A 25,614-nucleotide genomic window follows, 5' to 3' on the forward strand; every position below is an offset into this window, starting at 1 on the left:
AACTTGTCATGGAGCTTGGACCCCTTGTCTGGGAGCTGGACCCCTCGCCGGGAATTCCTGGTGCCGCCCCTGTTTTGTTCAGTGAAATTTATACATTTTAATATTTTTTTTTCCCAGAAAATGGCAAACAAATCCAAGAGAAGTTGCTGGACATGACTGGACAGCGCACTGTCCCGAATGTATTTATAGGCGGGACACATCTGGGCGGTGCTGACGATACATTTAAAGCCCAATCTGAAAACAGACTGATGTCACTAATAAGCCCTCCGACCGCAGACTACACCTATGATCTAGTTGTCATCGGTGGGGGTTCAGGGGGCCTAGCGGCTTCTAAGGTGAGTTATTGATTAATTTAGCAAAAATGTATTTCTGTTGATTATCATTTTTTAAATTTTGAATAAATATTAATTTTTGTTTAATTAAAGATTTTTTATTAATTAAAGATTGTTTAATTGTTATTTATTTTTATTATTGACTTGACAGTCTCACATTTCATGTTCCTTCATCCTTTTATCTATTGTAAATGAAAGCATGTAATGTACCTTGTCTTGTGATTATCTAATTGGAAATATCACATGATCACATCACACAGGACTACCAACTAACTGTTATTTATTTCATTCACATTCAAAAGCAAGTACACACGCCACTTGCAGGACTGAATGATGCTTTATAAGTTAAGTCTCTTTAATTTGAGGCCTGGAGTGGATTTTTTTTTTAGTTGTGAGAAAAGTCCTCATGTGGCAGGAATTGAACCCAGAACTCGGGGGTTAGAGGACAAAGCATCTTAACAAACTAAAGCTACTGTATTCGACTCACCCCACTTAAACTTTGACATGATACAATTAACAAAATAGTTTAACCAAATTTACAGTAGTTAAACAAATTTATATAATTACTGTATAACTGGCAAGATATAAATTTATAAAGTAATGAATTAAAGTATAATTTATTAACGGCATTATATTTTCTGTTCAAGAGATGTATTGTCCCATGCTAAATAATAAAAAAATCATAAAAATATTTTTTTAAATTAACTTGCCCATTTTGAAGTAACATAAAAGTTATCAATTTGAACATAGAAATTAGTGTTTTTAAAAAATGTCTACACATCAGTTTACAGCGAAAAATGATAGAAAAACTTCCAGTCACTGGAAGTGTTTTATTATTTTTATTATAATTTGTTGGTTTAAAAATCAGGGTACACATTTTTTAAATTCAATAATTTCTATGCACAAGTTAATAGTTTGTATGTTGTTGCAAAATGAGCAAGTTTATTTCAAACTTATTTTTTTAATTTTTTTTTTTATTTAACATTACAATACATTGTTTTCCAACATAAAAGGTATGTTGAAAATGTATTAACAACAATACAGTACCTATTTGGTTGGTTATGATTATGCATGGAGTTGTAGTTCAAAATTTTTTTTTTCGAAAACCATGGTTGCGTGATCCATTCCTATATGATTTGTGTTACTATTCAAGTCTAACCATTTTCTAGTCTTGTTTCTTCATTTTGATATTTTATCTTTGTGATCTATTCTGTAGTTAGTTACATGTAGTTACTTGGTCCAAGAAGAGAATAATAATTGAGTGTTTGGTTTACTTTCAATTAACTTGCTTAATTCAAAGCACCAACCCAGGGATGATATTTTTTGAAGTATATCCTAGTCAAGGAGGAAACATAATATAGAAATTGCTCTTAAGTTTGATGGGTTTTTTGTTTCTGGTTGCTATGCCAACCTTTAATATCCTTTCTTTTACTTAATGCCAGGCAGTGTTTCATACTTCACATCCCACTCAGATGCATATAGTATTGATTTCAAATCATGTTTTAGATCGACATACCTTTTCCTGTTCAAGGTTTGCCATTACCTGCGTAGAGGTCTATTGATTATTAAACAGGAATAAAGTAAACAGAAGGTCTACAGGCCAAGATCCCTTTCATTGCTAATCAAGTCCTCAGAACAGCATGATCCACTGCAATTTTCTCTGAGTGATGAGCATGGATTAATCATGTCAACCACAGAGCATGTGCAGAAGTGCCTTGCATTTCCTGATGACAGGGCAAATCAGAGTAGAGCTGTTTGTGGTTTGATGGTTAAGATATATGCCTTCCAATCTCAGAGCTTTGGATGCAAATCCTTGGACTCACAGAAATTTTTCTCATGATTTAAAAAAAAAGGTTTACGATTTCTAAGCCTCGTACATACAGAAGAGACTAAATTTGTTAGTAATTTGCTAGTGGCAGCGGTGGTTCTTGAGATGTAATATCCTCATCCCCCCCCCCCCCCATCGGACAAGCATGGATCTCCCATAGTCTGATATCGTGACAAGGTCGTCAGATGGTCTAAAAAGCATAGTTTTGAGCCATCCTATGAACCCCACCGTGGCTTTTATTTGAGGTGTGACCAAGACTTTAGCCGGCTTTTTGGCTCGGAAATGCCTCTCTTCACCCTAGATTTCGGTCTTGTATTGGCAAGCACATATTTGAAAAAGAATGAAATAAAAAACAACAGTGAAAAGATTAGAATTGTTGATAAGAAAATGTTGGCATTTAAGCAAAGTAGCAGCAGGAATATTATAAATTGACCATTGCATTCAAGAGAGCAATGCCAACAAGTCACAGGAACGATATCCTGCACGAAAAAAAGAGCAATAACGTGTCACAGAGACAATGCATCGCACAGACTGGAGGAAATTTGTTGCAATAATATCTCTTAAGTGTTGTCCAGGTTATTGAATTTTTGATCAAGAATAGGTACTAAAATCGATCCAAATGAAATCTAAAATTAGCCATAGATTTAGAGCTCGGTTTTTCCCGAAGTGCTATATATTTTTACATAATCAGAAAATCATTATTTATTGTCAGTCATTTATTTACAACGTACTGAATGTAGAAATGCTTAAGGCAGTATAATCTCGAAATGCGATTGTGGTTTATGTCTCAAATTTATCTTAATTTGCTATTTATATTTATGGCCCTTTTTTTTGTCTTGGCAAAATGTTAATTTGTATAATATGGGATGATATATCATAATTATCATAGTTTATGCGTTAAATGGATTTGAATGAATCAAGGCTTTTTTTAGTGGTGGTAGTGTAGAGGTGAGAATAGCCATTACTGGTGTTTCAGGTAGCTCAGGCACGTAGAGACCATTTATGGAAGGAACAAGTTATTTTGATTCGCTTTAAGCAGTTCAAAGGCCATCTAAAACACACCTTTGTCAATAGTTCTCTCACCTTCCTCGATTGTATTTGTTTATTGTTTTGTTTGTTTTCTTAATTCTCTATTGCTTTATTGCATTTGTTAATAGCTCACTTTTCATGGGTTTGGTTCTATGCAAGCTTTATTCATGAGGGATGTTTTTGACTTATTGTGGAGAGTTGATTACAGCGCTTTGTAACTGAAAAGAAAGGCGCTATACAAGTAACACGTAACAAGTATCTGTACAAACTAGTCCACACATTAAGCGCTTTGAGACTCGTGCATAATAAAGCGCAATAAATGTTCAAATCCAACATCCTGTCAACATTTCAAAATACTTTATTTTCATAAATTCATGCTTTACTGTACAGTACATGTTGAGATTGAAAATAACAAGTAAATATAATACTATTAATGATAAATTGTTCTTTTTATAGTGCTTATGACAACGAGGCTTCACATTATTACCCATTACCCCCATTCAAGATCAAACACATGGAACACAACTCAGCTTCCCAGGGAGAATTCTATAATGTTGTAGGTACCCACTTTGACTCCTGGGTGGAGAGCGAGAACCGTAGTGCCTTGCCCAAGGACAGGGGATGAACCAGGAGGGCAGTTGGGGGGCTGTCTCTTATACACATCTAGATGTGTATAAGAGACAGGAATAAAGTAAACCCCCCAAAAAAAAAAAAGAATAAATAATTAAAATGTTAAAAAATGAAGAAAAGAAAAGACTGGACCAGTGTCTAGGGCAAGCATTTCCAGAGAATTCTTCAACAACCCACACTCTCCCCAAACTCAGTGCTTTGCATGCCTACCTACAATTCTTTCTGGATCAGCCTGCGATGGACACAAAAAAATGCACATTCAAGGAGTTGATCCCCTGTACTCAAGATTAATAAGCAGGAATTTTTTTGGTACAGATAAATAGTGCTATTTATTATAGCCAATCTTGTATAAAAAGCATATCAGATAGTCAATTTATGGCCCTGCATTTTGAGTTGTTAATTTACCTGGCCTAGGTTGTTGGGAAAGGACACTGATTTCGAGCTGTCGTGGCCCTTGAGCAGTAGAATTAAAATATAGCATACATAATAGGCAGATTTTTTTTTTTTTTTAAATGTCATGATCTTTAAAATGCTAGTAAAATGCCTTAAGTATTCAGTTCAATCAATTCAATTTCAAATAGGCCTAAGTATTAAAATCTTATTTCTGATTTATTTTTTTATTGGACTTGAGCCTTCAATCCTGCCAGCTTTATTATCCAAGTATAGATTAACAAAGTATGTGCGACAAGCCCTTAGTCATGTACAGTAGTGTTTTTTGCTTAGTCATCTATTCCTATGTATACAGTAAGTTCTAATAGATAGTCTTTTATAGTGCTAAGTGGTTTCAGTGGTTACTACTATGCTTTAATGTGGAAGTGTATGGTATCATAGCAGTATGGCTTTCAATCAAGTGGTCAAGTCAGCTGTTGGGCAGATTTCTGTTGGTCAAGACATTTTTATCAATACGTCCAGCTCAAAATAAGAATGTGAATTACAGTGTTTAGAATGAAATTTGTTTAGTGCAGAACTTGCATGGTGTAGGTGAAGGCTGTAACCTGGCGTTTAAATGAAACCTTCCAATTCCGTGGGTTCCTGTCAATGCTAATAGAGTATGTTCGTAAAGCGGTTGTTACGCCTGAATGACTTCATAATCTTAATGTTTTAGAATAGGCTTTCTGGAATGCATTTTAAAACCTAATAATTTACCATCAAAATGTACTAAAAACACAAATGCTCGCATTATATTAGTTATCGAACACATACTTAATAATCAATTAAAATTTACAAAGAAAAATTAAGATACAACATCTTAATAATTACGTTAGAAATTGGGATCAATGGTTTGTTGGTGGAGACAGTGGATTTTTTTAAATTTTTTTGGTCACTGTAGTTTCACATGATATCTTGTTTTTTTTTTTTCGGTCACTGTAGTATCACACGGTATCGTGTCGTAACAACATACAACAGAACTCTATACAGGATTCTTTGTTCTTAGCCAAAAGCAAATGTTACTTTGTACGTAGAGTACTCTTTGTATGTTTGTCTTTAAATCATCCTGTTATTGGCATTTGCTATTGGAGGAAATAAAGATAAGAAAAAAAGAAGAAAGTCATTGAAGTAAAACTTTATTCAACCTTCAACGAGGGAAACTGAATGCTTGCATACAACTTGTAAAAACAGTGTAAAGTTAAAAATATTCAGACAAATATAAAATGTGTAATATTATAGATTTATCTTAGCATGAATAAATTAACAGGAATACTGATTGGTGTGGACAGTCGAAGGTCTCAGCCTACCACTTCGCTGAATGATGATATAGTGATGGAGTGGATGACGTGCATCCCTAGAAGCTCCAGGAATGGACTACTACAGAGGTTCTTCGGTTGATTCCACATCCCAATTACTAGAGAAAAGGCCTTAAATGACCAAAATGTAAATGCTATTTAAATAATTAATTTATTAAAATTATGCAAGTGGCAATACAGTATATCGTCAATGTCTTTACCAATAATACGACAAGTATCCTTCATCGAACCAATTAGAATGTTATTCATTGTCATGACATAAATAGACCTGACAAACAGGACAAGATTAATGGCCATTTTGTTTGAACAGACGAAGCTGCCTACGTACTTTAATCTTTATTGTGCCGATATTAAACAATAAATTGATAGATGCACTGTAGGTTCAAGAGTATAGAAAGCATAGCATTTTAGAGGACCATGCAATAATATTTCATACTGAAGACGTTTGCACTACATTACAGCATGTTAACCATTATTCAAAAACTGATTCTTGTAATCATGATAAAATTAATTATAAATTTAATTATTATAGTTTTAAAGTTAAATTTGCCTATTGTCGAATAATTTCTAAGTCGATCTTATTTTACATGCCAAATCCATTATTTAACTTTCTGTGAGTCAAATTTTATCTAAGTCCAACAATTTTTCAATGTCGTTTTGGATTCGACTTAGGCAAGTTCAACTGATATATTAAATCTCTGTACAGAGTTTCTATGCTGTAGTCTTCACAGATGTACGTGCAATCTGCCCAACGTGTGTTTGCGATTGCAGTATGAATAAAAGAAAAATTAACATAATTTTTGCCTCATCTCAATCACAAATTTCGAAGCTTGAAAGTTAAGAGTAAATTATATGATTTTGAATAAGTTAATAAAAATGAATATTAAAAGTTAATTGTAAATTGACTCATTATATTAATCAAAAGTACAGGAAACCATTAATACAGTTGTCCACTGTAGGTGCCTTTTGAAGCTTTAATTCCGATTTACGTTGGTAATTTGAATCCGTCACGCCACAGAGCTACAGTTTTATATCTCTTTCATCAGTGTCAAGTCTAGTTGGGTGGCTATCAGGTTTCCCCACACACAATCAGTGGCAACACCAGCGGGGAGGGGGAAGGGGGATTAAGTTACCTCATTGAACCTGTCAGGAAAATATATCCTACAGCCGCCACTGCGCACAATATAATATGATAATAGAAAGGGGTATTCTTCCTCTTAAACAATTTTAGATTTAATAAAGAGAATATAATTTGGATTTTGGAGGGATAAAACCAAATAGAGAGTAACATTCCCCACCTTAACCTCAGACCAATGGTGCTTGATTACCAATTTTTATTCCTATTCATCCTGGGTCTGCTCCTTCTTTGGTAAAAAATTTGGATGTTGGGACAGAAACCGTTATTTGGGGGAGGTACAGATTGAACACAAAGAGCAACTCTGTTTAGAAGGCATTTAAACTGTCTATTTTTTAAAATTAAACTTTAACAGAGGTACTGTACAATTTAAAACGCATGGTTTTTCCCTTGAGCCTATGCACACAAATACAGACAGACTAAGATAGGGGTAAATACGTAAAATTTTTTGGCAGATGATAATACTGCAAACAAGAAATTATAAAAGCTCAAAGAGATTACTTTGCTCAAGCAATGTCATCTAGCACTGGTAATTGACAATGATTGATTCAATTAAATTTATTGGATCCACTTTTGATACAGTGGCACTAATACAAAATGTATCCAGGAAATACAAAAATAGAATAATTATAGAAAAAAAAAATTAACTTAAGATTACAGTTACCTACTGATGAAAATAAGGTGGAAAAATTAAAAGAACAAGAGTAAATTTGTCATTGTTTTACATATGAAAATACAGGTTAGCATATTAACTGTATCTTATGGCAGTCAGTGCGTGGGCTCTCTGTTTATAACAATTCTAATCCAAATTTCAACAGTTGGATTAAAAGAAAAAATACGATTGACATGAGCTGTTTCACCGTAAATAGCCACTTTTTGACTGTAAATTCTTCATGGCTATTCTAAACACAGCTGGGTGTTGTGTCTGGGCGTGCAAAAAATCATGTGCACAAGTTTTTCACACGAAGTTAAGTACGAAAGGAATTATTTTGTGCACCGACAATAGCTTTGTTCATCTAGCTCAGTTCACATGGTTTTAGATTATAACAGCGTGTTTATTAGACAGATCAATGTGGTTGTTGAATGCAAATTCTTTGTATGGTTTGTTTATTGTTACAGTTATTGCTAACATAAATCTCTTTTTACATTATGGTGGCCCTGAAAAGACGTACTTGAAAACACGGTACATAAAGGTTGAAACATTTGTTATGTCATCTCAAAATGGTTTAATATTCCTAATACTGTAGAAACCTTGTGTTATGTTAAATGTTTATCCAATTGATACAGATAAATCCTACTGGTAACAACATAGAACAAAATACCTAGCCCTCTGGTTGTTCCCCTAGCGGTAGTTGCCAGGTTCTCGGAAATTTTTATTACAAATTTAGCGAAAATCTTTAATATCTGAAATGTATTTTTTATCTTTATAGGAAGCGGCTTCCTTTGGAAAAAAAGTAGCAGTCTGCGACTTCGTGAAGCCAACACCAGTGGGAACAACCTGGGGTTAGTATTCATATTAAATAAATACTTGTTAGCAACGGGGCTCATAAAGGCGGACACTCTGCGTCGTACTACGATCGTACTTATACGACCGTCGTACGATGGATCCAACTGTGCTCCCTGTGTGCGCTAGATGACCACATCGTCAGCTGATTGTACGTGGCAGTGTGAATGATCATCATTCAAAGCGACTCGTCGTGCGCACATCGTGGTTTTGCGTTCTTCATGGAACCACGACAGCCGTCGGGCACAGAGAGTTCCCGGCTTATGCCTGGAGGTTAATCTCCAGTTTCAGGTAGCGTGAAGCGGATGAGATTGTGATGCTCCCACTGTGTGGGATACTAGTCTACCGCAGGTTAGGCCCAGCAATTTGCTGGTGGTACCCATTGATACAGCTGGGTTGACTGAAGCAATGTAGATAAATTAGGACACTTAGCAAAATGCACATCGTAGATAGGATTAAAAACCCCGACCTTGAGGTTGAGAAACCAAACAATTTCCACTGTGCCAAACTGCTTTCATTATTTGGTACATGGTTTTTTTTAATAATTTAATGTATGAGGTTATTTTATTATTCATTCATTCATTCTTTATTTAGCCTTTTATAAATATCACATTTGCACATACAGTAAAGTAAAACTAAAAAAAAAAAAAATCTAAGGAGGCAAGGATTAACAAAAGCAATTAATATCTCTGTAGCTCACAAACTAGTTAATCTATCCTCATAGAAACGGCAATTTAAAATTGAAGATATAATATATAATAAAAATTTATAATACTTAGGAAGAAAAACAGAGGAAATTAAAAATGAGACTTAATCATGGAAAAAATTTAATTAAAAATTATAAGATTAAAAAGGGGGAAAAATAAAAAAAATAAAAATACACAAACAAAAAAGTAAAATTATGACTCCAGTCCAGTCACCGCAGAAAAAAATGATATAAACTCCAGGATGTGAAACATGTTTTTTCATAGGTTACCAGGGTTCGTACTTAACCTTGAATTCCTTGAAAAACCTGAGAAAACAAAGGTGCATTTTCCAGTAAAGGAAAGTCCTGGAAAATTGTAATTTTCCTTGAATGTCCTGGAAATTTGATCACTTTTGGTATTATTATTATTATAATGAGTGGATAATCTTGCATTTAAAATGAAAAGGAAAGTGAAAAAACTTTCACGATGTAGGTTATGTCATTAAGGGCATACTCTATATTAAAAAATCAGCAATTATAACTTTACAGAAATATCCAACAACGACATAAAGTCCTTGAAAAACTTTGTTCTTGAATCGCCTGGAAATGTCCTGGAATTTTACTTGGTTTAGAGTGTACGAACTCTGGGTTAAGATCTTTAGCACTATGTCTTAATTCCATTAATACCTTTCTAGATTCTACGAATTGTGACATTAAAATAAGCATAAAAATTATTATCAGTGTACTTTCTATAGCCATGAAACCTTTAATTCTAGGATAACCTTTTGTGCTTACCGTATTTCAGTCATGCAGCCTGATAAGGGATGCAATGTCTAATTAGTTTAGGTATGGGCCCTCAAGAAATTGTGAAATAACAGTGTTCTTTTCACAAATCTTGCACAAGAGCTCGAGTCTCTTTGGTGGTGGGGGGGGGGGAAGACTTCAATATTTTACTAATTCTACACTCTGTCCTTTAACAGACTGCATGAATGAAATAGGCAGAAAAAGTTGTCCTAGAAGTAAAAATTCCATGGTTCAAGGCAGTATACTATTAATTATTGTGCTCATTTTTGAAATCGGTAAATGTCACACACAGCGTTATTATACAATTCTTGCACTTGCGTCATTTTTTGGGGAAACAATATCTTACTAACTAAAGCCTGTGTCCCACAACAGACTGCGTGAATAAAATAAGCATACAAATTTGTCCCAGAATAAAAGGTTTCATGGTTGTAAACAGTACACTGTTAACGTTATGCTCATTTGAAATATATCAAATATATTCACACAGTGTTATTGCGCAATTTTTGCATTCGGGTCATTTTGTTGGCATAATAATATCTTACTAATTAAACACCACATTCCTTTAACAGACGGTTAAATGAAACCAGCACAAAATGTTCTCTTAGAATGTAAGGTTTCATAGCTATATCTAGACAGCTACACTGTTAATATTATGCCCTTTTGAAATCGATAGTAACACAATGTCATTGTGCAATTCTTTCACTTGTGTCATTTATGGGACAAAATATCTTACTAATTAAACACTGTGTCTAACAAAACGTTACCATAAAATGAAAAGTTTCATGGCTCTAGACAGTACACTGATAATATGCTCATTTGAAATCAATAGTAACAGTTTTATTGCGCAATTCTTGCACTTTGCCCATTTTTGGGGCATAATATCTTACTAATTAAAACTATGTGTCCTTTACAGACTGCATGCCTGAAATAAGCACATAAAGTTGTTTAGAATTATAAGTTTCATGGCTCAGGTTTTTGTTAATATTATCATTATTCAAAAATAATGATGTCACATTTTCGCACTGATATAAATATCATAAATTGAAAAATATTCTTTTTTATATCTTTCTGTATAATTTGATGTCTGCCAACCCTACCATGTTTAGATGCCATCAGTTGTAAAGTGTGGCGTTTTATTATGCTGTTGCTAATTTGCTGATGATATTTGTAATCTATTAAATATTACCAATCATTTTCAAGCTTACAAAGTTCAAGTGTTTTCTTTTTATTAAATTTATGAATGGTATTAATAGATGAGTCATTTATAATGTTCATGCCATCAAGTGCTAAAGTAGACCCCTTAATTACTGTAATAAATGCCAAGACAACCTCTTAACGGTCTGCATTGAGTGACATATGCAGACTCCCTAACCCACTATAATGTGTGCCAAGGCAGACCCCTTAACTTACTGTAATGTCAAAAGGCAAACTCCTTAGTATAAGTGCCTGGCAAACTCGATCCTTACTCTAATGAGTTCCACGGCAGACCCCTTAATTTATAATGATTGGTACATAAAGCAGACCCCATAACATATTCTAAAGACATTCCACTGATGGTGTAAAATGTCTATTTGTTGGGATATTAACAAATTAGTCAATTCATAATATTTGAAACATTCAACCCAGTGAGTTGCGGATGCGCTACAACATTCCATTATAAGCGCAAGAAGTGCTACACGTAATACTATACCGCCATAAATTTGTTATCAACTCAACTAAAAACTGACATTTGAAATATTTCTTGTTGATCAACAGGTCTGGGAGGAACATGTGTGAACGTTGGGTGTATACCAAAGAAGTTGATGCACCAGGCAGCAATTCTAGGTAAAATCTACCTTTCAGGTTTTGCTTATTCATTTTTTCTCAAATTTTACTTGTGTTTACCAATCTTGCTTTTGTTTCTTAATTTAATGTTTTATAAAAGTATCCAGAATAAAGAAAGATTTCTATCTATCTATCTATCTGTCTGTCTGTCTGTCTGTCTGTCTGTCTGTCTGTCTGTCTGTCTGTCTCATTTTTATTTATATCTCAATGAGCAATATATATTTACATTGACCTTTGAAAAAGTTTACTAAATCGTTTTCATAGACAATATCACAATGTAATATCTACATTAAAACGAGTGGGCTCCAATAGCTTGGCGGTTAAGATACATGCCTTCCAATCCTAGGTCCCAGGGTTCGATCAATATTAAAGTATAGGAAAGTGATTAAGTGCACTATTTGCCATCCTTGGCCTTAAGCCTAAAACAAATTTAAAAAATTAAAAATAAATTTAAAAATATAAACATTTTATATTTTTTATTTTTTTTTTTATTATAATGTACTTATGTTACTGCTAATTATCTTGATATTAAAAAATATAAAACTTAATTTAATTGATTAAAATAAAAAAATTGAAAATATGAAACTTCGTTCAATTGATAAAAATAAAAAAATAGAAAGAGTATAACTTCATTTGATTGATTAAAATAAAAAATAGAAAATTTAAAACTTTATAATTGTTTGATTAAAATAAAAAAATAAGAAATACAAACTTTATTTAATTGATTAAAATTAAAAAAAAATAGAAAGTATATATAACTTTAATTTGATTTATTGTGAAAAAACTTGGCAGCGAATGTGCTAATACCTCATTCTAGTTGTTGCAATTGAAATTTATTTTCTTTTTGTACAATTCTAACACAAACAGCATATCGTATTTATACAGTTGTTTTATTTTTACCATATTTTTGTAGGGTATTCTTTATACTTTATTTAATAATAAAGATTCTGTGTGTATTAAGAGTCTGTAATGATCTGCTTCTTCTGGATGAACCACCCTCAATAAAGATTATTGAAATAAATAAATAATTAAATAAATAAATTCTTTATACATTAATTTACATTCACACGTGATATGTGTACATAAGCCCTACATATAAACTTGAACATAATACAGTAAAACGTTCATTTTACGTACCCCTTGATACCAAGGGGTGTTCGTAAATGAAAAAATTAGATCGGGTGTCAGTTTCCTATACCTAGGTCTAGCTATCCCGTGCCATTGAATGCCGATAGCCTGACGGCAGCCATGCCTAGCATCAGCTAACAGTGCAGCAGCGTGGTCTACCGCGCTAGAGCCTAGCTGAATTTACTGTCGATAAATACGAAATTATTTTAATCGCTGGCACTCTTCCACTTAACAAAATATTATTTTAACTTATAACTTATTCAAACATCTGTATGTTTTATGGCCCTTTCTATTGTGTTCTTTCTAGTTGTTAGATTGCCGAATTGTGTTGTTTACATGCATTTCGCAATCATATCTAGCATTCACGATGTTAATACACTCAATCTGACGACACTTGTGTTGGTAGTTCGTTGTTCTCAGAAATAGAAGAAAAGATCGAACTATTAATAAATACAACAAATTGATTTTATTAAGAAAAATATACTTTATCACTTTGTAAAACGTGTGCAATCGAACTTTTTTTTATGGTAATAATTGGTCAATGATGATGTCATCAGGGGCAAAGACCATTTGTAAAATCGGCAATATGTAAAATGGACGTTTTACTGTACATTATATATTAAATGCTTGTGGTACAGCGTGTAGATAGTTGTGGAAAGAAATGTTGTTTTGTTGAGAATGTCTCGATTTGCTTCAGGAGAAAATTATCTACTGAAAGTCCAAACAGGAAAATACTGATGTGATTGGATAGTGAAACATTTCTGATTCTGTCGAAAACTAAACGAAAAAAAAAAACAAAAAACAAAAAAACAAAAAAAACAAAAAAGCCAAGACAATGGTATAGTTTCCAGTGTAGCGGGAAATGGGTTGTTTTGGTTTAAGTCCGATTGAACACGGACAGCCAGATGCCGCTGATAACAAATCCGATATCTTGATGTACCATAATGCATTACTTGTCGAGATAATAAAAGCACAGCGACCATTTTAGTATTTGATGATATTGATTTTTGCATTACAGTATAATGTTGTTTTGCAATTAGTTTAATGATCGGTGGGGATTATTTGGATAGGCCATCTTCAGACGACAGTTTCAAATTTTTGTCTATTTTCAGCAGCCCCTACCGAGTTCATCTTATATTGCTGCTAAATTTCAAAATATGTAAAAAAATTAATTAAAAAGTAAATTATATTTATCACAGGTCAGTCAATAAGAGATGCTAGACATTATGGTTGGGAGTTTTCGGAGGAAGGTAAGTACGGATACAGTATGTTGGTAAAACAATTTGTTTTATATTTTAATGTAAAGAAGTCTTTATAAATAATTGGCTGTAAATCAGTGAATCAAAGAAGGGTTATCCATTTAGTGCCTAACATTCACAAATTTATTCAGGTTTTATTAAACAAAAAAAAAAAACAAAAAAAAAAAAGCCAAGACAATGGTATAGTTTCCAGTGTAGCGGGAAATGGGTTGTTTTGGTTTAAGTCCGATTGAACACGGACAGCCAGATGCCGTTGATAACAAATCCGATATCTTGATGTACCATAATGCATTACTTGTCGAGATAATAAAAGCACAGCGACCATTTTAGTATTTGATGATATTGATTTTTGCATTATAGTATAATGTTGTTTTGCAATTAGTTTAATGATCGGTGGGGATTATTTGGATAGGCCATCTTCAGACGACAGTTTCAAATTTTTGTCTATTTTCAGCAGCCCCTACCGAGTTCATCTTATATTGCTGCTAAATTTCAAAATATGTAAAAAAATTAATTAAAAAGTAAATTATATTTATCACAGGTCAGTCAATAAGAGATGCTAGACATTATGGTTGGGAGTTTTCGGAGGAAGGTAAGTATGGATACAGTATGTTGGTAAAACAATTTGTTTTATATTTTAATGTAAAGAAGTCTTTATAAATAATTGGCTGTAAATCAGTGAATCAAAGAAGGGTTATCCATTTAGTGCCTAACATTCACAAATTTATTCAGGTTTTATTAGCACTTAACGTTATTGAATAATATATAGCCAACCACACAAGCAAATTGAGCTGAGCAAACAGTTTTGCAAGCATCCAAATCAGCATTATCTGTATGTTTCCATGTAAATTTCAGTGAGAATTTTGTCTTGTTAGACAGTGAGGTTGATAATATTTGATATTTATTGCCATGCGAGGATAAGACTACACATTTTCTTTCTACTGTGTACTCAGCTGGCAAGTATGTAGTTTCTTTCGAAAAATGTTCTGGGCATGGGGTCCGGGAACCCACCTAAGACCCCTAAAAAAAGAGCGTTTTTTTTTCTTTCTAAGCCAAATAATGCTAATAAAAAACCAATTAAGATTTGAGAGGTGTAGACATCATTTTAGAAGGGGGCTAAGAAAAAATATTATTTTACGTGTACTCTGGTGTATCAGAAATTTACCCCTCTTAAAGCATGAGTTTGTGTGTGTGGAGAATTAAGGTTTTCGCTGTCACAGGGGTTTTGCTGAAAAAGAACATTTTGCCTGAACCATGACAACCCCCGGCTATGGGCCTGAGCTGTGATCATGATTTCCGCTGTTATTACCGGGGCTGGAAAAATGGAAAAACCATGTAACAGGCAGTCAGAGGCATTTTTAATAATAAAAGCTTTGCTCACTGCCGACTACCACTGTTCGGTTACATAGTGTACGTGTAACATTCAACTGGAGGCATATTTCATCAAGACAATTTTTATGGTTGGAGGTTTTCTTACAGGTCTGATGTTTATTTATGCAATATTGTATTTAGAAAGCTAGAATCTATTTAATTGTATATATTCTGTTTCAATGCATTTTTTTTTTGTTTGCTAATAATGGTAATTTTGTATTTTAATAGTGGCTTCTATAATAAATATACTTGATTGTATATATTCTGTTTCAATACATTTTATTTGTTTGCTAATGGTAATTTCGTATTTTAATAATGGCTTCTATAATAATAATACATCTTCTCTAGTCTCCTCTATATTAAATATACTTGATTGTATATATTCCCTTTCAATGCATTTTATTTGTTTGCTAATGGTAATTTTGTATTTTAATAGTGGCTTCTATTATAATATACATCTTCTCTAGTAGCTCTAATAAATAATATATATCAGGAAATAATCTTGAAAGCAAAAAAAAAAAAGATTTATATCATCATTGAAATACATCCATATGGCAAGCTAATTTGATCGTAAATCAAAATTCATGTAGAAAAAAATGAATAATGTATGTACTGTACATAATAATATGCACAAGTTGGGAAATAAGTGTGCACCTAGTATTCGAAAACACTGCACATGGCCCTAGAGGTTTTTTTTTTTTTTAAATTATTTCACATTTCCCCAGGGTAAATCCTTATGAAAATAAGAATCTTAAAAGTTGTGGAGGGGTGTAGTTAGTATAATAGTGAACTATTTATTTATGTGCAATTTAAAAATAAAATTTATTATATATATATATATTATATTGTATAATAATAAAGTCTAAGAATGCGCAATATTTACCTGTGTGCATAATGAGACTATAATGTAGATTAAAACATGGAAAAGCCGTGAGCCGTTGCCCCAACTATCATCTATTAGTTAATGAAAACTTTATATGTAATCAGAAAATTCTGAACGTGGTATTAAAAATATTCATAAACAACACCCAAGCAGCCAGATTAAATAACTGATCTATTTTTTTTGCAGTTTCGCATAAATGGGAGACATTACGAAAAGGTGTGCAAGACCACATAGGTTCCCTGAATTGGGGTTATCGTGTAGCGTTGCGTGACAAGTCGGTTGCCTACCAAAACGCGTATGCTGAATTTGTCGACCCACACACCATCAAGGTACTGTGAATAGAAGGATGTAATTGGTAGTTGGTGAAATGTATAGTTCATAGTTATCTGCTATACATGCTAAAGTAAAATGATATACAGTGCACTCTTTTTGGAGACCCCTCTACTTCCAAGACCCCTTTATTTCGATACCATATTTTCAAATATCTTCAATCTTTTATTACAAAACTATGTGACCGCTCTAGCAAAATCCTCCGTTTGTTACAATTTCCAATTTCCCACAAGCATGCAAAACCTTTGAGAATCAGAATTTAGAAAAAATGTCATATTTTTTGCATTTTATGAAGGAAAATATATTGAAGAACATATCTGTGGAATATCAGTTACTAAATCTAAACTGAAAAATATATTAAAGTTATTTTTAAAATACAAAGCTTGATAATAAACTATTGATTTTGGAATCTTTGGAAGCTGTTTTCTCAAAACCTACATGGCTGATGAAATAAATATTCATAACTTTGGAATTACTCAACTAATTTCCATCAAATAAACACTGCTTTAAAGAATTCATGCAGAATTTAAAAACATCAAAAACTAAATATTTTAATTTTTCCTACAAATGGATAATTTTGCTGAAGGTGGTCACACCCTCTAAGTGGAGATGAACCACAAGACCACCACAAATTGTATATAAGCATTCTGATAAATGTTCTGCGGTAAATTATTATTGATTGTTATCATTATTGATATTGTTGTATTTTTATTACATACAGTATTTATATTATCTGTTTGATTTTCTTTCCAACAGTGTGTAAATAGAAGGGGGAAGGAGACAACTATCACGTCAGATAAATTTATCATTGCAACTGGCATGAGACCTAGGTACCCAGACATTCCTGGAGCCAAAGAGTTTTCAATTACAAGGTGAGGGAAAGGGATGATAAGTTATTACCATTATTGTTTATGTTGCCATCCTGCTGCTGCGAACATCATATTAAGCTTGTTTCCATACAACCGCTACACAGTCGCTAACAATTCTTGCACTGCGTAGCTATCCCCGGCGCAATCGGAAATGCTCCTTACTCAACTGACCAATCAGCGTTGCTAAAGGAGTCGGCGACAGCATGTAGCTATTGTTATGGAAACCAGGCTTTAGAGTGGCACTTATGGTTTGATGGTTGAAGTGCCCATCCTCAAATCCCAATTTCCTAGGTTCATCTTGTTAAAGAATCTAGGGATTTTTCTCACAATTGAATTAAAATCCCAGTGTTAATTTTTGTTCCAAGTTTAAGCCCACAGTTTGGAGTTGACAACTATACGTGGGTAACCAATTTAAAGCCAATTTTAAGCAGATAGGCTAGGTGCAAAGCCATTTTGTAGGATAGGATCAATGTCATAACCAACGAGATAGTCTTTTATTTGGAAAACTCATTATATGTACTGACATTGAATGTACTATCCAAGTATAATTTAAAGATCAGTTGAGGTCTTCTAAGCTAAAAGCCAACCACCCTTCTTAAGGAATAGGATTATTTTTTACAAAAACATTATTGAAATTCCAGCTGCAAAACCTGGGCTATAGCAGTACTCTGTTACATCAAATAATTTATTTTCACTGTAGTCGAGTGATTGGTTTGAGTGCAACTTTCAGAATTTTATATCCTGGTCTCGAAACCTAGTCTAGAAAATCAAGCTGATGTCGTCATCATCATCATCATCAATTTAGAGTCTATTATTATTCCATGCAAGCATAGGTTAGACTTACTTGTAGTGGCAGCTTTCCATTCTGCACGATCTTGTGCATGCGCTTTTTTCAATCCCTTTGCACGAAGATGATATCTAATTACGTGAGCCCAGGTTTTGCAGGGTCTACCATGTCCACTGTTACCATTATCCACAAGATGTTGGACCCTACTCATCCGGTTGTCTTCATGTCTCCTATCTGCATGACCAAACCAACGTAAACGTTTTTGCCGCATCACATCCCGTATTGAGGTACCACTAAATCTTCTCGGACAAGGAATAGATTTCTGCCATAGTTTCGCCTAGCTTATGGCACCTAGATGTGATCGGTGGCCCACATGGAGGTATACAAAGGTGGTTTTATTACCTCTGCCAAAGAGGTTGTCTTTCTATCTGTTAGCTTGTTAGCAAGATAACACAGAGTAGGGAATGGATGAACATTCAGTGGAATGGTACATAACAATCTAAGAAAGAGAAGATTAACTTTTAGAAATTAAAGATATTTACATTTTTTCCACCCTTGAAATTATACTTTCGAGCTTAAACGAAAATAATGGAAACACCCATACACGGCCTGTGTATTGTTCTGTACAAAAGCACAGGGCGGAGGTATGCACTCTATATGTGGCAAAGACAAGCCAAACAGGTCAGTCGTCGCAAAATTTGTTTCAGAGGTAATGGCCAAAAAAGCTTTTTTGAAATCTATTTTATTGCACTAAACTAACCTTTATATATCTATATATCATGCTATGCTGTTATTTTTCCAATTTTCAATGTTAAAACAAAACGATTTGGTGTTGGTTTCTACCCGAGAAATGCCCGAAATCATGAAATCTGATTTCTCAATTATTGTTCTTAAAAAAGCTGTATGTTCAAACTCCTGTAACTTTATAACGAAATGTTGGATTCGAATGATTCTTTTAGAATTTTATAGCTTTAATTTTACTCCTTAAACCTGTATGGACTGGTTTGGCTTGTCTTTGCCACATATTTTAGTTAGAATGACTGCTAGAATTATTCTTATATTTCTTAAATTTTGAAGAAGTTATTAATTTTAAAGATAGAAGTAATTTTATAAATGATAAGCAAGTGTTAATAAAATATTCCGGAACAAATACAATTTACCAAGCCTAGCAGTCTACAAAAGATTATTACGTAGCTAAAGTACCTGGAAAATAAATATGTTGATATTTCATTGCAGCGATGACCTGTTCTCGCTTCCCTACTGTCCAGGCAAGACCCTTTGTGTCGGTGCCTCATATGTATCGCTGGAGTGTGCTGGCTTTTTAGCGGGTATGGGCCTAGACGTAACAGTGATGGTCCGGTCAATATTATTACGAGGATTTGACCAAGAAATTGCTGAGCGTATTGGCCTACATATGGAGAAGCATTCTGTCAAGTTTATTAAGAAGACCGTGCCAACAAGGGTGAGCCTGTTGTGTTTAATTTTTCTGTGTAGTAATAACACAAAGAGTAGCCCAGCTCAGTCAGCTATTTTTAGTAGTAGCCACTGTGTGTCTACTCTGTGCTGAACTGTGGAGACACTTTGGTCCCCAGTTCAATTCCTCTCCTTGTGTTTCAGGTGGTGGGCTGATATACATGTTATGGTAGCGCACCTTCTTTCTGATGAGACCTTTAAGCCAGTGACCTGATGTGCAATGTATGGCCCATGCATACCTTAAAGAACGCAGTTACATTATTATAAACAGAATATGGGATTGTCTCCTAGCGTACTGCTCAGTTCCCCACCAGAAGAACCTTCGCTCATAGCAAAGCAATAGTGCAAAATTCCGGAAGATGAATAGAGCAATCTATTTGAAATGCCACATTCCCTGAGTAAAATAGACCAGGCTATTTGAAACGTCAAGATATTTTTGTGTTTATAATGATTTTTTTTAATGTATTAGATTGAGCGTCTCAAGGAAGGAACACCGCCCTCACTGCGAGTATTTTACAATGAAGATGGTGCCGAAAAACATCTTGACGTGAATACGGTAGGTTGACAAATATTGTTGAATTATTTTGTGTACGAATACAGGTCTATCTCCAATTAAAGACCACTTTTGGGACTGGGATTTTTATGATTTTGAATTAGAGAAATTATTTTTATAAAATATAAAAGATAAACATTCATTTGGGCCAAAAAAGTAGGCTTTAATTGGAGGTGGTTTTTATAATTCCACGTGTTGCTTTGTCGTCGGAATTGTGAATATTTCTATTTCAAATTGGTTATTGTTCAACATTTAGAAAGTTGTAAATTCATATGTTTTAGTAGAATATATAATGTTTCAAAATAACATAAGCTGTTTCTTACTCATATACGACTGATGGCCAAAATAGTTCTATAAATGCTTCGGGACAATAGAGACTTAGGTTTTTGAATATTTTCTGCGCCTACATGTTGCTGGAGTCACTAACATTCAACTCATTTTATGTCATTAATTCACATCCTCATTCATTCTTTGGCTTTTTTACATCAAGGTTTTGATGGCTATAGGACGCGATGCTTGTACAACAGGTATTGGCTTGGACAAAGTTGGCGTCATGCTTAACCAGAAGTAAGTCTGTACATGAAACTATTAACAGTGCTTATTCATTGTTATTGGTATTGAACTTCCTCCAAGAACCACCCCAACTGAAATCAACCGATCATGCATTTTTGAGTTAAACGGAGACTTTTTAAATACCTTCTTTAGCAAACCTGCCAAAAATGATGATTTCAAATAAAAATAGAATTTTTGGCTGATAAGTGCACCTGTCACCACAAAAGATGGAACTTTAAAAAAAAAAATAAAAGCTTTTATTTATTTTCATTACACTTGCCGCTACTTTATCTCCAAAAATAAGAATTGCCAATTTCTTTTTCTAATTATATAAATTTAACCATCCCATTACTATACCGTTTACATTCACCAAACCCATTTTATTTTAAATTTCTCCTTTATTTTTTCAACCCTCCCATGATTGCGAAACAAGGTATAAAGAAAGGTCTCGTCTATAGACCAATTTAAATGAATGGTAATCAATTCAAAATTTTAAAATGGAATGAGTAAATAAAGACCAAAGCCAGCCCAAATATAATTTGAAAGACAGGTTTTTAAGGCTTGCAATAAACTGTAACTCTGAATTCATTATAGGCTTATATAATTCTCAAACTTACTTGACTTAAACATTTTTGTCTGTCTTTCTTTCACATGTTTAGCATAGTTGGTTTATTGTAGGCCTATTCACTTGAGGTTGGCACCCTTAACCATTGTCTCCCATGTGGGAAGCAGAATTCTTCAGGCTTAAATTTGAATTCCGAGGCTAGCATCCCTCGCCCTATTCCCCCCCCCCCAGACACTTTACCTTCCTTTGTCTCCTCACTCATGAATTATTATGAATATTTAAGTTTCAAAAATAGAAAGTTTAATTGAAAATTAAGAAATGACTATTTATTTTTATTGACATCTGTAGATATTAATGCCAACATTTTCTGTTTAGGAATGGCCAGGTCATTGCCAATGGTGAACAGACTAATATCCCAAATATCTATGCTATTGGCGATATTCTGGAAGGCAAACCAGAACTGACTCCAGTCGCCATTGAGGCTGGAATACTTCTAGCACGAAGGATGTTTGCAGGGAGTGATGTACAAGTAAGTTAATCATACCAAGAGAGCAGCTTAGCTTGTTCAACTAAACTGGTGGTTGCGTCCGTGTGTGCGCTGAACTATAGAGATCCTTTTAGGTTCTTCGGTCCCAGATTCAGTTCCATTTTGCCCTCATATTTCAGCTGGAGCCTGAAATGCATTATATATAACGCACACTCTTTCAGATGTTTCAAGATGTATTGTCCCCAGAAAATGAAAACAAATCATAAACAAATATTTTTGAAGTTGACATGCTCATTTTGCAGTAACATACACATTTTAAAGTTTTCCTGTAATTTCTGTTTTGGTTATTTTTTGTTTTATTTTACTGTATGTACCTATCAATTGTATTGTACTTTTTATGAAAGGCTAAATAAAGAAAAAATGAATGTTTGAACAAGGGCATATTTGGATATTTTAGTATTTTTCATAGGACAATACATTTTAAACCTGTTGGTCTTATGTGCAATATGACCCTACGTAATATGGCCCATGTGTATGTATCTGTATTTTTTCTTGTCTTAATTTATGTTAAATTTTGTTAATTTTTCAGTGTGATTACGTAAATGTGCCAACAACTGTCTTTACCCCACTTGAATATGGATGCTGTGGGCTTGCAGAAGAAGATGCCATCAAGCAGTATGGTGAAGATAATATTGAAGTGTGTAACCCACAACTTTGAGCATATATCATAGAGATATAATAAGAATACTAAAGCGCTAAATCCAATGCGCTTGATGTTCTAAATATGCAGAGCTTCGTGTGTGTACTCAACAAGACGGCTGCCATAGATCCGGCCAATCAAGTTATGCCTAAGCATTTCAATGGCGCCCTCAATTTACAATTTTATATGTTTTGAGCTTAGTTAGTCATATTTTGAAGCTTGAGCATTGCGGTCATGCGTTGTAGCAGACATGATTTTGATTTTCACTCCTTGGTACTTTAATTTTAAATAAAATAAATTTGCCTCTTTTTGGCTTGGCTATTTTGATGATGTCAATTCCCTTGACCTATTATCAAAATAATGCAATAATAAGCTAAAAATATAATAATAATAATAATATTATTATAAGCTAATTAATGAGATCTTCACTGTGTGGGAGGGGGATAATCAAGGCAAGTTTCATATATTAACCACTAGATACAATAACATGTTGTTACAATTTCCACTGTATTAAGGAATACTATTTCAAGTCTATCATTAACATGTTTATGTACATTGCAGAATATGATGTACTACTGGTAAATTATATATACAGTACTTTGTTCTTTTGTCAGGTCTACCACACAAACTATATGCCATTGGAATACACTGTTGCTGGAAGGGATGCGTCTGATTGCTATGCAAAGCTTATCTGTAACAAAGCAGACAAGGTTTGTAAATCTACAGTGGCGTAGGCTGGATTTGGTCTGGGTGGGGGTGCGAAATGGCCTGGGGGTGGGGGTGCAAAAATTGAGAATGCGGAACTAATATATATAGTCAAGTACTTCATCAATAAGACATAAGAATATATTTTTGGAAATAAAGGAGACAAACTATTTGATACAGGAAGGTTAAATGTAGATAATAGAGAGGTAGGCAATTACAAAATCAGATATGAACATTCAAAATGTTAAAAAAATATTAAAACTACATTAAAATTGAAATCAAAGGCATGGTCACATAAAAAAAAATATATATCCCTATTCATATTTAGTATGTATGCATCCCCCAACCTATGGCCATATTCTATTAACAGAGACAGATCTAGGGGTGGTGTAAAGGCAACAATGGAATTATGTTAGCGAATCTTTCACCGAACATAGACCTAAATTTTCAAGTTTGATTTCCTCTGCGTAAAAGAGGCCTTGGTCTAATTATGTTGGCCAAGTGTAGGTGTAATGCATGGCTATACATTTCAAATGAAACATGAATTCATTTAGGTAGAGATCCAGGTGGCTAAAACCCTGAAACTTTCAGGGCGCTATACACCACCATGCCACCTGCCCCAGTGCGACCTTGATTGGATATCTGGGGCGGATGCAGGATTTGGCAGTAGGGGGTGCGTGAGCATGGACTTCAAGGTGCCTGGAAATTGCACGCTCATACTTTTAAAAATCTTACTGGTACTATATTTTCAATGATATAAAATAATGTATCAGCAATACAACACAACAATTGTTTTTCTTAATACAATTGGGTGGATGTGACCGCACAATTGCACCCCTCCCCCGCATCCCTCCTCTTCCCCGCATCCATCCCCTCCCCCCACATCGGCCCCAGGATATCAACCTGAGGGACAGCAGGCTATGTGTCTCGGTTAACAATTATGACCCATTTTGATAATGGAACTTTCGGCTAAGCCCCGCTTGTTGTTAAGGTTCCACATGCGCAAACAAATGCATTTGTGGGACGACGTGTGCTTGTTAAATGCGCATATTCCTGCACCTGTTCTGATTGGTCAGCTAAGTTTGATTGACACTTCAGAAAGGTCTATTTACTCCATATAACAGAGATCTAATGTAAATGCATGTACAGAAGTCACACTAACCAAAGCATCTGGTTTTCTTTTTTTAGGAGAGAGTTGTTGGACTTCATATTCTTGGGCCAAATGCTGGGGAGGTGACACAAGGGTATGCAGTTGCCATGAAGTGTGGGGCAACCAAACAACATTTTGATGCAACTATTGGAATCCATCCAACTGTTTCTGAGGTAATTTGATTTTTTTTTTTTTTAAATTAAAAAATCCATTAATTACCTCTGCAAAGGAGGTTATCTATTTACTGTTGTCTGTCTTTTTGTCAGCAAGATTACGCATAAACTAATGAAAGGATTATCATAAAATTTAGTGGAATGGTACATAATATTCAAAGGACGCCATTCAATTTTCTGGAAAAAAGGTCAAATGTGAAGATCACAAAAATTTAATTTACTCAAGGGTAAAATAATAGAATAAAATCACCCCGTGTATTCAGGTAGCACTCAAGAATATACTGTACCTGAATACAATGGGCGATTCCATTATTTTCTTGAGGGTATTCTGCAGTATTGCCTATCATACACAGCCTGCATATTGTTGGTATTAGGCACAGGGCGAATATATATGTGGAGTGGCTGCTCTATTTTAAAATTTGTTTTGTTAATGAAATGAAAGAAAAGTGAAAAACGTTTTTTTTCTTCCAGCTTTTTACAACACTATCAGTTACCAAAAACTCGGGTGGAGATATTATGGCAAAAGGATGCTGAGGTTAGACCCTGCTGTTGAATGCCCTCTACAACTAGTTAACTAAACGAGACATCAAGTTCAATTTTCCAAGCATAACATCGCTAATGGACACAATAGATGCAGTATATGAGGATCTTGACATGTTCTTGTTTAAAAGTCGTAGCTGGGTAACTACAGCGGGGTCTGTCTCTTATACACATCTAGATGTGTATAAGAGACAGTATATATAGTCAAGTACTTCATCAATAAGACATAAGAATATATTTTTGGAAATAAAGGAGACAAACTATTTGATACAGGAAGGTTAAATGTAGATAATAGAGAGGTAGGCAATTACAAAATCAGATATGAACATTCAAAATGTTAAAAAAATATTAAAACTACATTAAAATTGAAATCAAAGGCATGGTCACATAAAAAAAAATATATATCCCTATTCATATTTAGTATGTATGCATCCCCCAACCTATGGCCATATTCTATTAACAGAGACAGATCTAGGGGTGGTGTAAAGGCAACAATGGAATTATGTTAGCGAATCTTTCACCGAACATAGACCTAAATTTTCAAGTTTGATTTCCTCTGCGTAAAAGAGGCCT

The 25,614-nt window shown here is 34.0% G+C and overlaps 1 protein-coding gene across 1 annotated transcript; it reads left to right on the forward strand.

Moving 5' to 3' along the window:
* Positions 1 to 121: 121 nt before the first annotated feature.
* LOC117114290 (thioredoxin reductase 1, cytoplasmic-like) lies at positions 122 to 25,182 on the forward strand. Its single transcript, XM_033257912.1, has 14 exons — positions 122 to 335; positions 8,130 to 8,202; positions 11,448 to 11,516; positions 14,445 to 14,495; positions 16,344 to 16,486; positions 17,244 to 17,359; positions 19,380 to 19,605; positions 20,086 to 20,172; positions 20,660 to 20,736; positions 21,662 to 21,815; positions 22,363 to 22,470; positions 23,088 to 23,183; positions 24,367 to 24,501; positions 24,973 to 25,182. The coding sequence occupies exons 1-14, from the start codon at positions 153 to 155 to the stop codon at positions 25,033 to 25,035; spliced, it is 1,581 nt and encodes a 526-aa protein (XP_033113803.1). The 5' UTR covers positions 122 to 152; the 3' UTR covers positions 25,036 to 25,182.
* Positions 25,183 to 25,614: the final 432 nt, after the last annotated feature.

Source organism: Anneissia japonica, unplaced genomic scaffold, assembly GCF_011630105.1.
Source record: "Anneissia japonica isolate Jap-2015-1 unplaced genomic scaffold, ASM1163010v1 scaffold2994_len2133135_cov197, whole genome shotgun sequence".
Classification (NCBI taxonomy): domain Eukaryota; kingdom Metazoa; phylum Echinodermata; class Crinoidea; order Comatulida; family Comatulidae; genus Anneissia; species Anneissia japonica.

Coding starts and splice junctions, on each gene's coding strand:
- LOC117114290 (XM_033257912.1), top strand. CDS start 153: ATGACTGGACAGCGCACTGTCCCGAATGTATTTATAGGCGGGACACAT. Junction 16,487..17,243: donor TCGACCCACACACCATCAAG/GTACTGTGAATA, acceptor TCTTTCCAACAG/TGTGTAAATAGAAGGGGGAA. Junction 22,471..23,087: donor ATGGTGAAGATAATATTGAA/GTGTGTAACCCA, acceptor TTCTTTTGTCAG/GTCTACCACACAAACTATAT.